The 18,366-nt window shown below is 42.6% G+C and overlaps 1 protein-coding gene across 2 annotated transcripts in view; it reads right to left on the bottom strand.

Annotated features, from left to right (window-relative positions):
* The window catches only part of MCM8 (minichromosome maintenance 8 homologous recombination repair factor), a 402,649-nt gene that overhangs the window by 341,256 nt on the left and 43,027 nt on the right, over positions 1-18,366 (bottom strand). For both annotated transcript variants that reach the window (XM_085612630.1, XM_085612631.1), the window contains exon 5: positions 17,821-17,967. In XM_085612630.1, the coding sequence (XP_085468756.1) occupies positions 17,821-17,967 (147 nt within the window). The remainder of the gene's footprint in view (positions 1-17,820; positions 17,968-18,366) is intronic.

Raw genomic sequence — 18,366 nt, 5'->3', positions numbered from 1 at the left:
TAATGAAATAGCTCAGTAAATAAGAGGCAGAATCCGTGGTATTAGAGGTTCGGAATGGGCTTTATTCCAGAGGTCGATTATAATCGGTTGCTCCAGGTTCCATCACCACGAAGGTTCAGGAAGTGAAGTACATACGTTATTGACAATCAATTACTTTTATACAATAAGCATTACAGTGAAGTAAATACAAGAGGCGTAACAATTGATAGTGGAGATAATATATTCATACGTGGCAAAGATAGGCGTAACTGGGTGTGTTTAAAGAACGTCATCAGATGTGATGTCATAAGAGGGTGGTTACATGAAAGAATTTCGCAATGTCAGCAGAAATACTTGGCAGAAATGCGCGCGCAGCAGCATGACGTGTAATTGACGTGCAACTAGGGGGTGAAGGGGACTTGACATTTAGCTCTTCATGTGGCGACAGAAGTCTGGAGGGTCAAGTCAACCTAATCCCAAATCATATCTAACATCCTATGTTTAAAGAACTAAGTTATCCAAAAGAGAGGTCTCTTCGAGTGGAATCTTATTCTATACTGACTATACTGACTATTAGTGCGTGTACAAGCGTCTAAGTGTCTATACTAGATGCGAGGGCGGAATCTTCCATAGTAACAGGGCTATGAATTACTTGCATGAAGACAGAGAAGCCGGGCCTTTGCTCGGTAGCTGGCAGAATGTTTACTTAAGCTACTAGACAGGAATGCGTTGGGCAGGGAGCGGAGCAGATAATTTTCGAAGGTGAAATACAGTTTTTGGCAGGCAGCAGGCTGATGTCAGGCTTCGTGAGCCGCGCAGAGAATGAGACAAAGTTCATGGTCACAGGTGCAGGCTCAGACTGGAGCTTTCAGAGGCAGAAGGCAAGAAAAGCTTGATGACAGAATCAGGGCCTACTTGCCTGGACTGTAAAATGGCATAAGTGAACCATATAAAGGCGGTGGCCTTTCGTACTTAGGAATGGAATATCCGGCCCATTCATGGCGGATCAACAGAGGACATGTTAACGGTGGACGCACATGTATTTGCGTCTTCATAACTGGAACTGGAGGGAACATACATGTACTTGTAACATGCACATAGAACCGTTGGGGTCCAAGATAGGGGACATAACTGACCAGAAAAATCCATATTTCCAAATTGCCCCAGTGGATGGCCACCTCCCTCTTCGCCAGAAACAGCCTCAGGGACGCCAACCTCCTAACCTTCTTGGGAATCTGAACTGTATAACCCAGGAGGGCAATTTCAGGAAGGAGGACATGTGGAATCCCAATGATTTTCCCCAGTGTCTCATGTACCTCCGCCCAGTAGGTCTGTAAACGAGGACAGGACCAAGCCAGATGAAGAAAGCCAGCATGTGGGGAGGTGCATTTCAAGCAATTGTGAGGTTTAGCAGCATCAATCTTGTGGGCCACGGCAGGTGTGAAATAAGCACGGCGGAGAAATTTAAAATGTAGTAACTTATGGCGGCTGTTAAGCGAAATGTCCCTGGTGACCATACAACACTTCTTCCATTGGTAGTCTGTGATCGCCCCACCCACATCCACCTCCCATTCCGGTCTGATGGAGTCCTCTACAGGAAGGAACTGGGCGCAGGACTTGTACATTTTAGAAATTAGGCGTGCGCCACATGTGCTCTCCAGGCCCAAGCTAAGCGGGGGGAATGAGTCCGGCTCAACCGGGAATGAGGGAAACTCTGCACGTTTTAATTCTGCACATTATGAAGCGGATCATAAACCTGCAATCCAGGAATCGGTCGTCTTCGTCTATTGTGAAAACATTCCCCCCGGGGAACAGATCACCTAGCTTAGCTATGTCTGCTGTTGCTAATGTGCGCTGTACTATTCGCTCTCCAGTGAGTGGGAACCATCTGGTATTATGCAAAGGCAGGGCGGAGGAGTATAAAGATGTGGCACCCGCGCGCCTTCGCAGTTTATCCCAGGCCCAAGCAGTCATTGACACTGTCTGGATATCCCGCTTGTCCCGTGGGAAACCACTCGGCAGCACCTTTTAGAGAAGAACTAGGTCCGCCTCTGGTCTCAGAAACGGGATACGTGCGTCGGGGTGAAACCAGGCGTGCGCGTAGCGGCACTGCGCCACCAAGTAATCAAGTTGTGAGTCTGGGACATTAAAACCTCCTCTGTCATAAGGCAGGGTCTGTATGGACCAGCGAACTCGAGGACGTCTGCCACCCCATACCAGTCGGATCTTAAGCGACTTTAGAGTGAGAAAGAAACCGTCCGACAGGGGCACAGGGATATTATTAAATAGATATAACAATTTGGGGAGAATCACCATTTTTAATATGACTACCCTACCAGCTAGTGACAAGGGTAATGAAAACACTACAGTTAGATGAAAGACACTTTACATTGAGAAATAAGTGAGAACATAAACGTCCATATATCCAGTGGTTCTTGCCAAGTTCTAAAACAGATCCAGAAGACTAAAGGATGTAATAACGTTCCATATTGTGAAAGGGAACAAACAGTACAGATCCCAAAAACTACATTTTTATGAAAAGTCAACAAATGCTGGAAGCCAAACTAAAATCAAACGCTGGGCAAAATCAAATACATGAATGCAAATAATTTAGATTGGGGCCTCTTGAAGGAGACCGATAAATAAAAGGATTGTACATTTTACCAGATGCTGGACGAGACTGAAAGAGCAGAAAAAGACTCCGCGCTGTTTTTAACTTATAGAAGTTCTTCATAAAAAACAAACATCTGGATAGGGTGGGCTAACAGGTGCATTCTATGAAAACTTTGAAAAAAAGGAGTAGTAGACGTTGTTGCCCGGCACAAGAATAATAAATCTATTTTTAAAAATAGGAAGAGCTATTACCTACATGAATGAAGCGAATCTCACCCTGATGCCCACACTGAGTGTAGATTAAACAAAATACTCTTCTTTTATCCTTTCATATTAAAAAATCTGGGTTCCAAACTCTAGCCAGCAGGTTAAAGAGGTTACTTGTGTTATAACTTGGCTCAGACCAAAGAGGGTTGATAACTGATAATAATGTCAAATCACTCTTTTAGTGTAAAGCAAAGTAGGGAGAAAGAACCTCCAGGTTTTTTCTCACTCAGTGCTGAGAAGGTATTTGAGAGTAAGCTGGACCTTTTTAGTACAAACCATGACCCATTTAGGATATTTCCTAAAACTAGTACTTGATAATTACCTATCCACATAAGCCCAGCCAGAAGCAAATGATAGAGGTACTGATAAAATCATGATAAATAAGAGCATAAGGCTACCGTGCCCCTATTCCCAGGCTACTCACACTATCAATTGAGCCACTGGCCCAAATAACAGGATAAATCAAGGTAATACTTTTTGCAGGGGAAAGGAAGCCAAATGTATACTTAACACATTCTGTCAGCAGTAATCCAATAACTATTAGCATTTGTGAAAGTGGTGGGAATTTAAACTACTCAAAATGGCTTCAGTTCATTGAACCCTGGCCAGTCGTTATGTTTTATGTCCCCAAGGAGCCATGGAGAGCTCAGGAAGGGTGCCATGGATGAAAGAACGTAAGGATGCTCATAAGTGCCTAGCAAGTGTAACGCGATCTCAACCAGGAATGCACTCCGTGCCTGGACCTAGCCAGTGGTGTGAAAAGTTGTAGCATAGGTCATTGTTCATGCACCAAATCACTGAAATCTACAGCCAGATCACTTCTAAATTAAGATATTTCGACATATTCAGTTTAACAGGCAACAAGATATATGTCTTTGCCTGCCAGCAGCTTGTGGCAATCGCTATGATAAACCTAAGTTGCTGACCTCTATAAGTAATTGGACATTCAAAATGACAAAGGGCAAAAGTATCCTACTTTGAACTAGGTCTCATTAAAGAAAAAGCCTATCTCCAGGTCCCTTTTGTATTTCCACATTGGGACTTCTAAATTCATGGAGTAAAATCTAAGTCTTCTACAAAAGCTTTTTTGGACCCATTGGCATTGGGAACAGCTGCTGGCTTCTTTCCCAATGATGGGCTTCTAGCTGTGGGCAGCAAGAACAGCCTCCTGGACATCGGGGGCCCTCCCATCAAAGACAAATCCTGCTTCACTGACCAGATGCACGATAACTACTACACTGTCAATGACTAACTCAGAAGCCCTGATGATGACCTTGATGGCGAAAATCATTTACAATGTTCTCTATGGCAGGGATTGCAGTTACATGAACAACAACTAACGGAGATCATCTAATTATCACGGACGTCCATGACAAGGAGCACAGAAAAAAGTCTATTTCTCAGCTTGTAATCCTAGAGACACTTGTGTCATCTTTAAAAATGTGGACGGTCTCTAAGAAAAGGAAAAGGGGAAATACCTGTTACCAGTAATGACAGGAGTCAAGCTAGCTGTATTGAATAAATAACTGCAGGAGTATCTTCAAAGAATAAGGGGGTGGGGTCCTTGAAAAAGGCTCTTACTCATGTCCAGACAGGAGGCAAACAAAGATGCTTAGTGCCATCCAATCTGTGCTCTGTGCCTCAAACACAGAGTAAGGACTCGAATGATCCCTGTCCATGCCACACTAACTGTGAATTTACCTCTACTTCTAGCATCATCGAGTCACCTCCAACAACCAATCTTGCTTAACAGTGCTGCTTTCTCTAGTGTACTACTCACAATCATCCAACCTCTTATGGAGTTTATTCCACCTTTACCAAGAGCAAGCTCTGGAGTGGGACTTGAATTGAGCAAGGGAAGTATGAAACTGCACTTTGAGAGTTGCTAGTGCTAACTTTGGCTCACAATCTTGGGTGGCCACGAGATAAAGGCTCACAGGAAGACAAATAATGCTTTAGTCCTATGCAAATCAGGCTACATATCTGCCTGTGTGTCCGCAACAGATCATAGACACAGGGGAAAAAAGAAGCTGCTCTATGGCACGCAGTCAGCATACCTTATCCTCATGGGGGTGCTGTATGGGAAGTAATACACATATTTCAGGTGCCTCCAGCGTCCAAGCATTCCCCCACTTGCAGGAGCAGTTCACATAATGTGCACACCTGGGGTGGATCCCTGTCCCCTCTTAAAAACGTGTCCAGGCCTGCTGGGCTAGCAGTGAAAAGCAGATCTGCAATTTCAAACCCTGGCTTAGTCTTGAGTTTCTGCACTCTCCCAAGCGCAGGCATGAGTGGAGTTCACACCTGTACTTAGAAAGGTACAATTTTTTTTTTTTAACACGATCAAGCACACGGTCCCAATCTGTGCAGAGCGAGTATAATATGGTCTATATTGGTCAATGCTTGGACTGAAGTAACAGGACATTGGGTCCAAACTGGAATGGCAGGGTGAGCAAAAAAACAATGGATTTAGGCCCAGATCTCTGTACTGGGGTGAATGTATGACATTGTTCTGCATTCTGTGCATCAATTGTTCTTTTTGCTCCTGTGATAGATACTGCATATTATAGTACATTTATAGACTTGAGTAGCAAAAAATTTACGCCAGCCCAAACCTTATACCCAGCAACAAAAAAAAAAAAAGGCACACACACACACACCAGACACAGCAGATACACTGAATGCCTTGATTTAAAGGAAGAAGGCTATAAAATAGAGGTCAGTAGATGGAGACCTATACAGAACATGTTTGTTTTGCACTGAGGGGGGCAACAAACAGTGGTGGCCAGGAGGTAACGTGTGCACTTTGAAAGACATTTAATTAAAATAAGTACGAGAGTGAAACAAAAAGGCACATGCAACACTGCTTAAAGATGCATGGGAAACTTTCCTATAAATGTAGAAATCAAGGTCTTGTGAAATGATGGCAAACACGCACACAGAAAGGATGCTTTGTTGAAAAACTAAAAACATTGCCGTGAGGACAAGCCAGGATAAATTTTTTTAGTAGCAGATAATGCAGCGTGTCAGCAGTATCAGATGCTACGCAACAGCTCTTGGCAGAAAGCGCACACAAACTATTTTTAGGTCTGCATACACAACATACAGAAGACGCTTACATTGGTAATGTGCACAATTTTACATTGAATTGAAGCATATGCTAAATGTAAAACTTGTAATAGGGAACCATACTTGAATGATATAAGCCTGCCCATAAATAAAGTGCTGAACTAAGTTAGCCTAGCTGTTGATGCCGTGAGAACCAGAAAATACTGAAAAGGCCTGTTTTTTCACATTGAATAGCTGTTTGTGCAAGATATTTTTCTTCTCTTTGCTGCAGATGTTTATAACTTCAGAAGCCCACTGTTAGCTAGTGAATAGACATATGTTTTGTATTAGACAACTGATCGTGAGGTTTTCATCGGGGGGAGAAGAAAACGACAGGAAAAATGATTCATGGGAAGAAGTGTTGGACCAGAAGAAAACAATGTTGTAATCTTTCAAGGACTAATGTCGGAACGTCTAATATGTTCTGGTAGGGAGTTTGCTGATGAAGAAGACGAAAGAAAATAATGTTGCAACATAGAATTTGTGTGTTTACATTAGTGGATGTTCCTAGAGTAGGCAACACAGATCTTAGGAAATTCCTACCCTGACATTCAGACTAGAGACTCGTCTCTGAACGCTTAGACTTCTCTGCATGAGAGGTTACTTAGATTAATTATATAGGTTTGCTGAATTATTACTGTGATTAATTTCCAATTTTATTTGCAAAGACTTTATGCTTGTGCATTGATATCTCTCTCTCTCCGTCTCTCTCTCTCATCAGAACTCTTCATTGGGTTTCTGAACCAAAACCTTTTCTTTCATTAGATCAATTTATTTAAAATAGGGAGTTTCCTCATTGGAACATGCTTGTCATATTTCTATACTAACTGTGATTATAACAAATATTTTGTTCTATATTATATTCAAATATCGATTGATGGATTATATTAACTGTTGATGCTGATATATAAAGACTAATTCCTAATGAATAAATAAATAGATAGGAAGCTGAAAGATTTGAAAATAACACCCTTTAGCTCACACTAACTTTCTTTATTGACTGAATGTAAAGTCTTTAATGATGTACTGGTTATGCAGATAGCTCCTCATTTCACTTCGTTGACCATCAAAAGGTACATACAACCAGTGGCGGGGTTATTTAATGATTACACCCAAAGATTGAGATACAGAAAACCCCACTCAATCACTTGGTTTATTTGGGTGAGCTATCTTATGGCGATAGCTCGATGGGTTGTCTGTCACGTTTTTGAAATCACAGATGTGCACACTTTAGCAAAGATTTATTGCAGTGTCAGCTGATTTTGTTAGCAGAATTCCTTTGTTTATTTGTCGTTTGGACAAAATAGTCTTGCCTTACTCTCCAGAAGCTGTTCTGCCACTGCCACGCCCTATTCCAAACATCCCTCGCACTCTCTATGCACGTATTCATTGTAGCTGCAAAGGCAGCTAGCCTGACGTAGAGGCAGGTGAGGAGGCACGGCAAAGGGACATGCAATGCCCTCTGTGTTTGTTTACATTCTTTTAGACAGGACCATTTTCGCAGTATACCCCGCAGGGGTTGTGAGGACAATGTCTGGGTACAGACTTGCCCCCACACAAAGCAGGGAGCTCTGGCGATACAAGACCCATGAAATACACCAATTGACCTGAGTATCTCTGATTAAAGCACCTAGAGATGATTTACTTATCCTGAAGGCCCTAAAGAGATAGCTACTGCTCACCCATACACGGTCTTCACTTGTTGCTTCTTGCTGGGAGTCAAAAATAAATTGTACCTTTTTATTATTCAATGAAAGCGAACAGGGAATGACTAGGTAACATTTCAATTACTGTCCACTTGTCATGTTTTGCTGATTGTGCTACAGTATCTTTCTATGGGTGCACCTGATGTTGAAGGCGGCCTTGAAAAGCAGATTGTGAGATTTATTCCGATGTTTGCCAATACGGGTTCTTACTTCCCTCGTGGTCATCCTTACATACTTCAAACAACATTTGCAGATCATAATATACACCACATTACTGATGGTAAAGTTACTGTGATGCTTAATGACCCAAGGTGATAGAGGCCGAAGGCCATAAAAGTTTCCTAACAATACAAAACATTCACGATATGATCTAAAATGCATCAAGCAAAATATATAAAATATTCTCAGTAAAATAATCATTAATCTTTCGATAAAACAATGTAATCCGCCCACTAAGCAATCCACTACATCCACCCCGATGTATACACTTTTTAAAATTAAGTAAAACTTCATATGGTCCAATTAGAATTGCTGATTGTTTTGTACAATTCAAGTACTTTCCCAATTGTGTGTGCCTTATTCATAACAACATCACAGCTTTAGCACCACTTTAACAAGCATCGAGATAAGGCGAATATTACGTGCGGTGCAATGATATTAGCACCCTCAGTGCCTCTTGGTGCTTCTTGAATCCTAGTGAATTGCACAAAGGTCGGATCCATTTCCTCCTTGCCCGGGCCTATGCTGGGCAGAAGAATAGGATATGTGCTGTATTTTCGGTAGACCCTAAAGAGTGTGTAGTGCATAAAGTGCAGGAAAGGTCTCCCTTTCACCCCCAGTTTCCTGTATAGCTCTTGGTCTGTAGGGTGTTGTACCTTAGCTTCAGATACAGAATTCTTGCTAAGTACGGTTGTACATTATCAAGAAATTCTTCAAAACTCGGGTTCGGTTTAATAGTAAGGAAATTAGTTGTTAGCCTTCTCGATCTTGGAACGTAATGGAGAGCGTTCAAGATATGTTGCCAGTAAGTTCTCTTCAGTAAGTCTTTGCAGCTAGATGTTAAGCTGTATGGATCTGTCCAGTATAAACTGAGGTCTAACTCTACGAGCCATTTCTTTACAAATCTTAGCCAAGGAAAAGTAAAACATGTGTCAATGGCTAAGAGTTCTCTTGCACCTTCTCTGTATGCCTCTAATTCTGGTATTGTCCACAAGCGTATCCAATAAAGCAGTGGTCGCAATATTGCAATTTGCCCTATACGCTTCAGGTTTAGATCATGGAATATTGGGATAAGTGGTGTTGATGAGGTCAGCCCCATTAGTCTCCTCGCAAACTTGTTTTCCCCATTTGTTAGTGGTTTGGTGTCACCAATGCCCCAGAGCTCTGATCCACACAATGCTGCTGCCTGGACCTTGCATTTATATAGCTCAAGGGCTGGTGTCACGGGTTTGCTTGAGGATAAGCTATACTTTTTGAGGACAGCCCCTGCTCCCTGGGCTAGCCGTAATGCTGAGAGATTTACCTGCTGTTTCCATGACAATTTAGAATCAAGTAGCATACCCAAGTGAGTGAAATTAGGGGTGTGTTCTATTTTTTTGGTTATTCAGCTTACAATTATTTCTATAACCCTTTTGAGGATTTATGGCCATATACTTAGTTTTACTAGTGTTTATTTCTAGGCCTTTTACATTGCATTATCTAGTAAAATCGTTCATCAAGTTTTGTAAGTCCCTACGTGTCTGCGAGATCAGGATGGTATCATCTGCGAACAGTAGCGCCAGAACCAAATTCTTGTTCAGCTTCGGGGGGTTGTTTTCGATTTTTTGTAAGTGGTCAACCACGTCATTGAAATAGAGTGAGAACAGGGTGGGAGCAAGTATGCATCCCTGTCTCACTCCTATCTATTGGGATTTGTTTTGCGAGTTCCACATTCATGCCCCAGCGGACTCTAGCATAGTTATCATTGTGTAGCTTTTTTATCTGTACTAACAGACTTAAAAGAACTTCCTGTTTTTTTTAGTGAGTCCCTCCGTAAACATCTGGGTACGAGGTCAAAGGCCGCCCTCAGATCTACAATTGCTACGTAGATGTGGCCCCCCTTTACCTTGACATATTTCCAGATGATGCATAGAATTCTAAAGACTTGATCCACTGTACTTGTGCGGGATCTAAATCCTGCCTGTGACGGAGACATTATAATGTTGGCTTCTAGCCATTCATCGAGCCTGTTCAATAGTTGTCTGGCATAAATGTTTTGAAGCACATCTATCAGGCTAATTGGCATGTAGTTCTCAGGTTTCTTTTTTCTACCTTTTTTGTGGATAGGGACAATTTCAGCCCCTTTCCATGTTGCCAGTACTGGTGCCCCTGCTGCTATTGTATTACTAAGTAGGTTAACATATGGGATCCAAACCTTTTTGTCATGCTTAAACAGATCTCCAGGGAATCCGTCTAGTCCTGGTGCTTTTCCCTGCGTTACGGTGTCTATTGCGTGCTCGGTTTCTTTTAGCGAGAAAATGATCACTTTTCTGTCTCCCTCGTTATTAGCAAGCTCACAGTCTTCAATAGGAGTGGACCAGAAACACGAGAACAAATCAGTAAAATGCTCAATCCAAGCTGCCGGATACACATAATGCTCAGTTCTTGCTACTTGGTCCTGCAATTATTTTCCAGAGCTCAGATGAATTATTGGTTTTTACTGCTTGGAGGAGATCCAACCAGCTGTTTTCCTCCTAATTCCTCTTGACAGTGGCCAATGTTTTACTATGAATGTCCCTAGCCCTCCTCATGGAGTCTGCATTTCCCTGTTTTGGATTCTTGAGTACACTTTTCTTGGTTTCTCTGAAGTCCGATGTATACCAGGGATTTATTTTCATGCCGGTCTTACAGTTGGGCTTCAGATTCTTCCTGTTGTTTTTGGTAAGAAGTGGCTCTAACTTTGCAACTAGAAGAATATGCATTGGTATTACTGACATTCCACTTATCTCAAGATGGGCACCCACTACCTCTGCAAATGTGTTATAGAAGCCGGTCATTAGCTCTATATCACCTGTGTTCCTGGGCCAATTAATAGCTCTGCGGTTGTTCCCTATTAGAGGCTGTGTGTTTTGCGGGCTAATGCCTGATAGATCATCCCTTGCTGTATAACCGGTTACTTTCAAGCAAAGTGGCCGGTGGTCAATGTCCTCCCCCAACTGTGCATAATATGCATAATGTAATCTATTCTTGACTGCGAGCTACCACGTTTAAATGTATTAAGAGAGGCTTTATCGTCCCCATTGTTAAACACCCTTCCGTTACATGCCCTTAAATGGTGTTCGATGGTGAGCTGCATTATCTGTAATACGCCGTTGGTGCATGATTTTGGCGGCCCAGCCTCTAGTTGGGGCAGCCCCATGGCCACATCCTCTTCCTCTGTTAGACTTTCTAGGCCGTTTAGCGGCGCATATGTGCAATTGAAATCCCCACATACGATCACAGCGTCACCAGGATCTACGTGGTCCAGGGAACAGCCTAATAAGCCAATCTCACAGATGAGATTCTGCCCAATTGGTCTGTAGTAAATGTTAAATAGGTACAGTTTTTCATTGTTTTGAATACTCGATTCTAAGTATACTGCTAGTAAATCGGGCGAGTCTATAATATGGCCATTAGATCACATTCCCAAGGTTATTTTGATCCAAATTACAAGACCCCCTGAGGGTCTTCCACTCTGCGATGGAGTAGCATTCTTGTAGTATGTTTTATATCCCAACTTAAATGGGGGGGGGGGGGGGGGGGGGAGGGTCATTAGCCATGTCATCTAGAAGAAAGAGATATCAAAGTTATCTATGTAGCTGTGCCAATCCGGATCCACAAGTTTTTGTTTTAAGCCTGCAACATTGCAGGAGACTATAGCTATGGGTGTTTGCCCTTTTTGCAAGTACTTTATGTGTTTGAGTATTATGGTTCGTGCGGCAAAGCACGCCCTCCGACCCATCAGGGTTGCTAGCAGCGCTACTTGCGCCTATTTCTGGTAGAGGACCATCCGCATTTGGGTGGGGCACTTTCTGTAGGAACATGTCAATAAGGCTGGTGTCTACATGGCGAAAAGGGAGAGGATATGATCTGGGGGGCTGGTGAACTTCCTTTGCGAGTCAGTCATTAAAATCTAGGGCACCACTAAACTTAGTGGGAGCGGAGTTGGCATGAGAGGGATGGAACGCCTAAACTGGATAGAAGAAGAGTCGGGGGAACAGATTCGGTATTCTAGGGCGAGGAGATTTTAGGCCAAATCTGGCACTTTTAATATCAGCTCAAGGCAATCTAGTGGTTGGTCTAGTAGTGTGCATCTATGCACCCTAATGATATGGTCTCGAATTACCGAGCAACAACCCCTAACATGGTAGATCCAATAGATCGCTTTGTTAATCAGGGAGTCTTCCCCTTCAAATCCCTTCCTTTTACCAAGTTTAGGGACATTGACCATGAAGATTTTATTAGCAGATGGCAGACGAGGAGGGGCTAATTGTAATGCATGGTTCTTACCATGATGAGATGACAGCTGCTCTTCGGACGGACTGTAATTCTCCGGATGATTACAGGAGCCATACACACCTGCTGGACTGAGAAGGTAACTGGCGTGGTTAACAGTGTGGTTAGAAAGTGTTTGGATATGTGGGGGCAGCAGCAGGGTGTAACTGTGAGGGCCCATAGGTAGGGGTTTTCCCTTGGCAAATGTATGCCTGATTGGATTGAGGATGACTACTTGTGGGTTGTGTTGCAGGTTGTGATAGGTCTCCCAACGTGTGTTTGCCGAAAGTACAGATGGTGGACCATTATGTAATAGCGATTTAACTAATTTAGTAAGGCCATCGATTATTGCTCTCAAGGTCCCTACTTCGGCCCTTAGATCGATAATAAGCTGGTGGGTAACTGAGTCCAAAAGCCCTAAATTTGGAGAAGGTGTACTCGCATCAGAGGGCTCCATCTTCCTTGGGTTCTCAGGTAGGGCCAACAGGGGAGTAAACCTATAAGCACAGGAAATGATGGATTCTAGTTGTGGTGATTTACTACAGGGAATTTTAAGAGAATTGGGGTTAGAGTTACAAGTAGCAGAATGACATTGGGTCCCCACTATATGGGTTGAGTTCTGCTGATTATATACACTAGCCCCACTGGAAAGTGACTTTCTAAACATGGCTGGGATTGCAGGGGAACGACTAGGGCTGATACTAATAGATGTGGGAGAGGGTTTGCCAGTCGGAGTTAGTGAAGAAACAGGAGATTCTGGACTAGAATATCTTCACACTTGCTTATCAGGTTGTCGATGCAATCTAGTACGCAATTGCTGGCTGGGTGTTCTAAGTATTTCCTAACCTTTTTCCCTTTCTCAGATTGACCACCACCCGTGCCCTCCATGGATTTTTTTCTTCCCCATCCCACAGTCCTCAGAGAACACAGACCACAGTACACAGGAACAACTATGGCAGGGGCCTTCTCGGCACAGTATAGCTACCTGTCACAACAAAGGAATGATGGTAATGGCGACCAGCCCAATAATTTGCCTAGTCAGCTAAGGACAAGCAAAGAACAAGCAAAAATAAAAAATGTGGGCCAGCCCAGCAAAATGGTTAAGCGAGTAGTTAAATCAAAGCAGCATAAACTTTCTAACAACTCTCTCCTTGCAGCAGCAACAGTGTTTTGATACCTGCACAAGCTCCCCAGAAGGCAGCCACTAGAAGAAAGAAAATAACTGATTGTGACAGTCATGGACCAGTGTCCAGAGTTTTTTGCCAGGAACACCAGTCTTGGGCCAGCAACCACAGTCCTTTCAGGGTATCTCATGATAGAGGTCTGTGAATGTTAGGGAGTACCGGATAGCTTGTTGTAACGGTGACCCAAACCTTGTCATTGGCCAAGGCCAGGGAAATAAATATTCAAGAGACACAGTAACTCATACTCCAAAGGTCGTCCTGCATGAAACTGCCAGCGGCCAGACGTATAGGGGTGGCCCTGCCCTCCTTCTTCCTTGCAATGACCGGCAAGGACGGGCCCGCCCTTGGACAGGGCTTAGCCCGGCGCATCCCACACAGCGGGAGCTCTCCCGATAATTTATGCGCCTCCGGGCGTGAGGCACAGCGTCAGTGGTGCGATGTGGTGCGGGGGAGCCTGGGCAACAGAGCCCACGGCCTGGCTCAGAACCCCGGTATGGCAGCTGGCAGAAGGGCATTACGTGCAGCGGGAGCTCTCCCGATAATTTATGCACCTCTGAGCGCGAGGAAGGGCGTCAGTGATGCGGTGTGGGGGGGTATGGGAAATAGTCACTGGCCTGGCTCAGAACCCCGGTATGACAGCTTGCAGAAGTGCGCCCCACGCAGTGACAGCTCTCCAGATAATATATGCGCCTCTAGGCACGTGAAACAGCGTCAATAGTGAGATACGGTGCGGGGAAGCCTGGGAAACAGAGTCCCTGGCCTGGCCCAGAAACCCAGTATGGCAGTTGGCAAATGTTAAATTGACCGCATGGAAAGTGACCGGTCACAGCAGGTATATCCCAAAATGTACTTTGTTTTGGTGTCACGTCCTGGTTACTAGGACTTGTATGTACGACCAAGTCCTTTATACTTCTGCCCTCCCTGAAAGACAACATTTGTTTTTCCAGGTGGTCCTGATCCGAGTAGATTACTCTTTTTTTCTGCCCTGGAGATAATCCTCACTGGGTATTCCTTATCTCTGAGCTTAGTTTTTAGCATGCTTTTCGTAATTTGACTTCTCCGCGCAGTTACGCCAGAGGCGTAAGCATTGACCCAGAGGAAGACTTTCCCGAAGAATTTTTGGATGGAAACTTTCAAAACGTAACAGTGTGCTTCTGTCAGTGGGTTTGTAAAAGATTTTGGTCTGCCAGAATCCTTCTCAAGCAAAGATTTATAGGTCCAAAAAGTTTAGTTCTGTCCTATTTATACTGAATGTAAATTAACTAAAATTTGTTATTGCAGTTTGTCTATGAAGCAAAATAATTTGCCTCCTCCATGCTCCCCTGCTATATGATAAAAAGGTCATCTATGTATGGTTTCCATATTTTGATTTTATTATCAAAAGTGTTATGATCGCCCAAATAAATTACATTTGTTTTGAAATAGTGTACATAGAGCCATGCCAAATTCGGGGCGAAGGTACTTCCCATGGAAATCCCAGGAGTCTGGAGATAGAACTTCCCTTCAAACTCAAAATTGTTCTTTTTTAATGCAATGTGGGCACAATCCATTATAAATTCCCATGGTGTTAAGAAGTCCCATTAGCGATCTGACAACATTGAGGATACCACCTTCAAGGTCTCTTCCTGTGGAATACTGGTGTAAATTGCTTACACGTCCATGCAAACCATTAATTCATCCTACGGGTCATATTCCACATCAGACAGGATGTTTGAAAGCTCTTTTGAATCTTTTTGATACGTTTTTGTTTGTTTCACAATCTGTCTGAGGAATCCGTCGCAGAATTTGGAAAGTGGTTCCAAGGCTGAACCAATCCCAGATACTATGGGTCTCCCTGGGGAGGGTAAAACACCCTTAAGAACCTTAGGAAGGACCTACAGGTCAGGGACTAGTGGGGTTTGATTACATAAAATCATAGCCACCTTCTTGGTTATCCAAACACTTTCCAGTCCCATATCCACTAGGAATTTCACTTCTTCATTCACATTCGGAGTGGGATCCCTCAATAGCCTTTTAAAGTTCCTCTCCACACAGAGTAATTTCTTACAATTATCTCTGTACATTCCAAACGGAAGGATAACAATCACGCCTCCCTTGTCCGCTGGTTTTATAAAATCCTTAGCTTCTCCAAGATGGGTGATTGACTGTCGTTCTTCTTTCCTGACATTGCTTAAGGGCCTCAGTTGTTGCACTTTCAGTTTCTCTAGTTCATCGCTGACTGCTTCCTCGAAGACTAAGACTCCCGGTCGCATCGCCTGAGCAGATGAATTAAAGGTGGATTTGTTTTTGAGGCTGGTATTAAAAAAAAAAAAAACTAAACCTTTTTTCAGTACACATATTTGTGCTTCAGTTAAGGTTATATTACTCAAATTGATTACTGCATTGTCTTTCTGGTTTCATTCCTGATGGTGCTTGTAGACAGTGCCATGTCTTCCCAAGTGATTTTCTGTTCTTTTTTCTTTCCTCTCCCCCATCCTCTGCTTCTTCCTAAAACAGGTGGTCTTAAGGGGGCCCGCAAAGAAAAAAACTGTTGGTTCATTTGTTGGGGGAATCTAGAAGTGTTAGGCCAGTCCAAAAACAGTTCTTCATACGTACTGAGAGCATAAGAATTTTGTGGTGCTCCTCCCCTTCTTGAATCCCCATCTCCCTTTTGTCCTGAATGCGCCTTCCTGATTGCTTTCAATATCGGATGATCCAATGCTACCTGAGGAGGTCTGATTATTTCCTCCTCGTCCACTCAAAATAGTCCTTTGAATAGGGACAAATTTTCTTGTGAGAGAACTTAAAGTCGTTTCGGAATTTCAATATTTTCGAGTTAGTCAAAAAGTCAATGCAATCCAAGACTATCTTGTTTGTCTCCTCAAGTTTCTTCTTAAATGCAGAGTCGTCAGGGTGTATTCACTTGCCTTTATCTGAATCAACAAATTATCCAGAGAGTCTCTTTGCTGTTTTTATCATGAGCACCAACCAATCACTGGTGCATTTCAGAAGATAGCCCTCAGAGTGCTACATTACTTCTAAAATATTATGTAATCAAGACTCTGTGTAATAATGTTTTTACCTGTGACTTCTTTAACTCCACCAAAGAGTTCCAATCGCCATGTTGTGATGATTACTAAGTGCTATGTCTCCCAAAAGTGAGGGGGCTGCAAAAAGTGCTGCAACCACTTCATCATCATGAGAAAGGCCCTGAGCCATTCTGATTAGTTTAGTTCAAGGCAAATTTCACTAGTGACTTACAAGTCCAAAACCCCTAACAGCTGATCCGCTGCCAAAATAATAATTCACATGATAGAAAGATAGACGTCTGTATGCTGTACACCCTAAAACACAAAAACAAGAACCACCATAAAGTACGGGAAAGTATTTATTCTTGCATTCTTCTCCGAATAGCAAAATCATGTCTACAGCAAAAAGGAATCAATAAAGATCTGGACGGAAAGGCTTCACCCAATATTTAATCATCAGGCAGTCCGTCCCACCATGTTAAGATGATATCAACATGGTCGAAATCTAGTTGACCAGTTACAAAAGGCCTTCACTGGGAGTGGGCATGTGGATTGTGAATCAATAACAAACCACTATTAGATTTACTGCTGCATTTTGAGGCTTACCAGTGTTTATTACTTGCAACCAGAAAGGTTAATAACCAGCTAAATACCCCCTGTTTTTTTTCGACTTAAAATGTAGTTCAATGCCAAAAATCATAATGGTCATTCCTAAATTCACAAAACATGTGTACCTGGTCAAATGGAATTTGCACCAGGACTCTGGAGATTTTGGACCTTGCGTTGTATTTAAGGCTATGAATACTGGCTCGAATAACAAACATTCATATTACACCCAAGTAGAAGTAAACCGATCTCTATTTTATGACAACTGGGGTGAAGATAAACAATTTGCTCGACAGCCTCTCCGTCTTTTTAAATATTTGGAATTCAAAGCATTAAGCGATGGGGAAACAACACTCATATTTATGGTTTCCGGCACTTTCTTTAAAGTCTCCTGGCCTTCTGCGTGGTATTTCATTATGTAAGCATAATAATTTGTGAATGCATATAATCACTTTTCACTGTGATGCTACCCATCAGCCAATATGGCTGGCTTAAATGTGCTTATACATGAACGTGAATAGCATTTCTCCATGCCTGTGTTTGCATGAATTAGCACATTGATGCTAGACCTACTGCTTTTATCAATGTTTGTTTTAATACTTAAAAACAATGTTCAGTAACCTGTTGCTAGACAGCAGTACATTCAAGAGACAGGCAGGCCATGTATCTGTGGGCTAAACACCTTTCCTAATTAAAAGATTACCTCTGTATTGTTTTGTAAACCTTTAGAAAGAATGCAAGCAGTGAGGAATGAAACTAGAACTGTAACACCCTACCTAGTACAAAAAGCGGAGGGTTTTAGTTGCTCATTAGTAAAAAAAATTCAAAGCTGCATACCTGATGTATTGCAAGTCCCATGCAGTCCAGTATTTTTTCAGGCATATCTCTCAGCTCAGTGGATACAGGAATCTGTTCCATTAATTCATTATCTTGAATCAGTTCTTTATAATCAACAAGGATGCTTCCCTTTGTTTCTATTTCATCCTATGAAAAACGTTCATGTTAGAGACATTACAACAAAACAAGGTAATTTACTACCAAATGGAGGACGGGAAATTGACGACCACGGAAACTCACTCCAGTAAAGTACCAGCAAGACAATAGTCTTGCTGCCCTGCCCCATAACATATAACTATATTTCACCTCTCACGTTTTCCTTAGTTGCTGGGCCCCGTAAACTCTTTAGATTTGTATCAAACTTATTGAATGTTTTTACTGCATTATTTTAACCACGCCTCTTGTAAGTTCTTCCAAACTCTGAAAATATTTACCAGTGTTATTAACAAATCTACCTTGAATCATACTGTGACCAACAGTTAAAGAAGTTTGTGCTGAAAATGTAGTACATTTATGTTCTATTAGCTTTATAAATATGAATGAACC

This window comes from Triturus cristatus, chromosome 6 (assembly GCF_964204655.1).
Source record: "Triturus cristatus chromosome 6, aTriCri1.1, whole genome shotgun sequence".
Classification (NCBI taxonomy): Eukaryota; Metazoa; Chordata; class Amphibia; order Caudata; family Salamandridae; genus Triturus; species Triturus cristatus.
The sequence above is the reverse complement of the archived record's forward strand: the minus strand, read 5'-3'. Positions and strand labels throughout refer to the sequence as shown.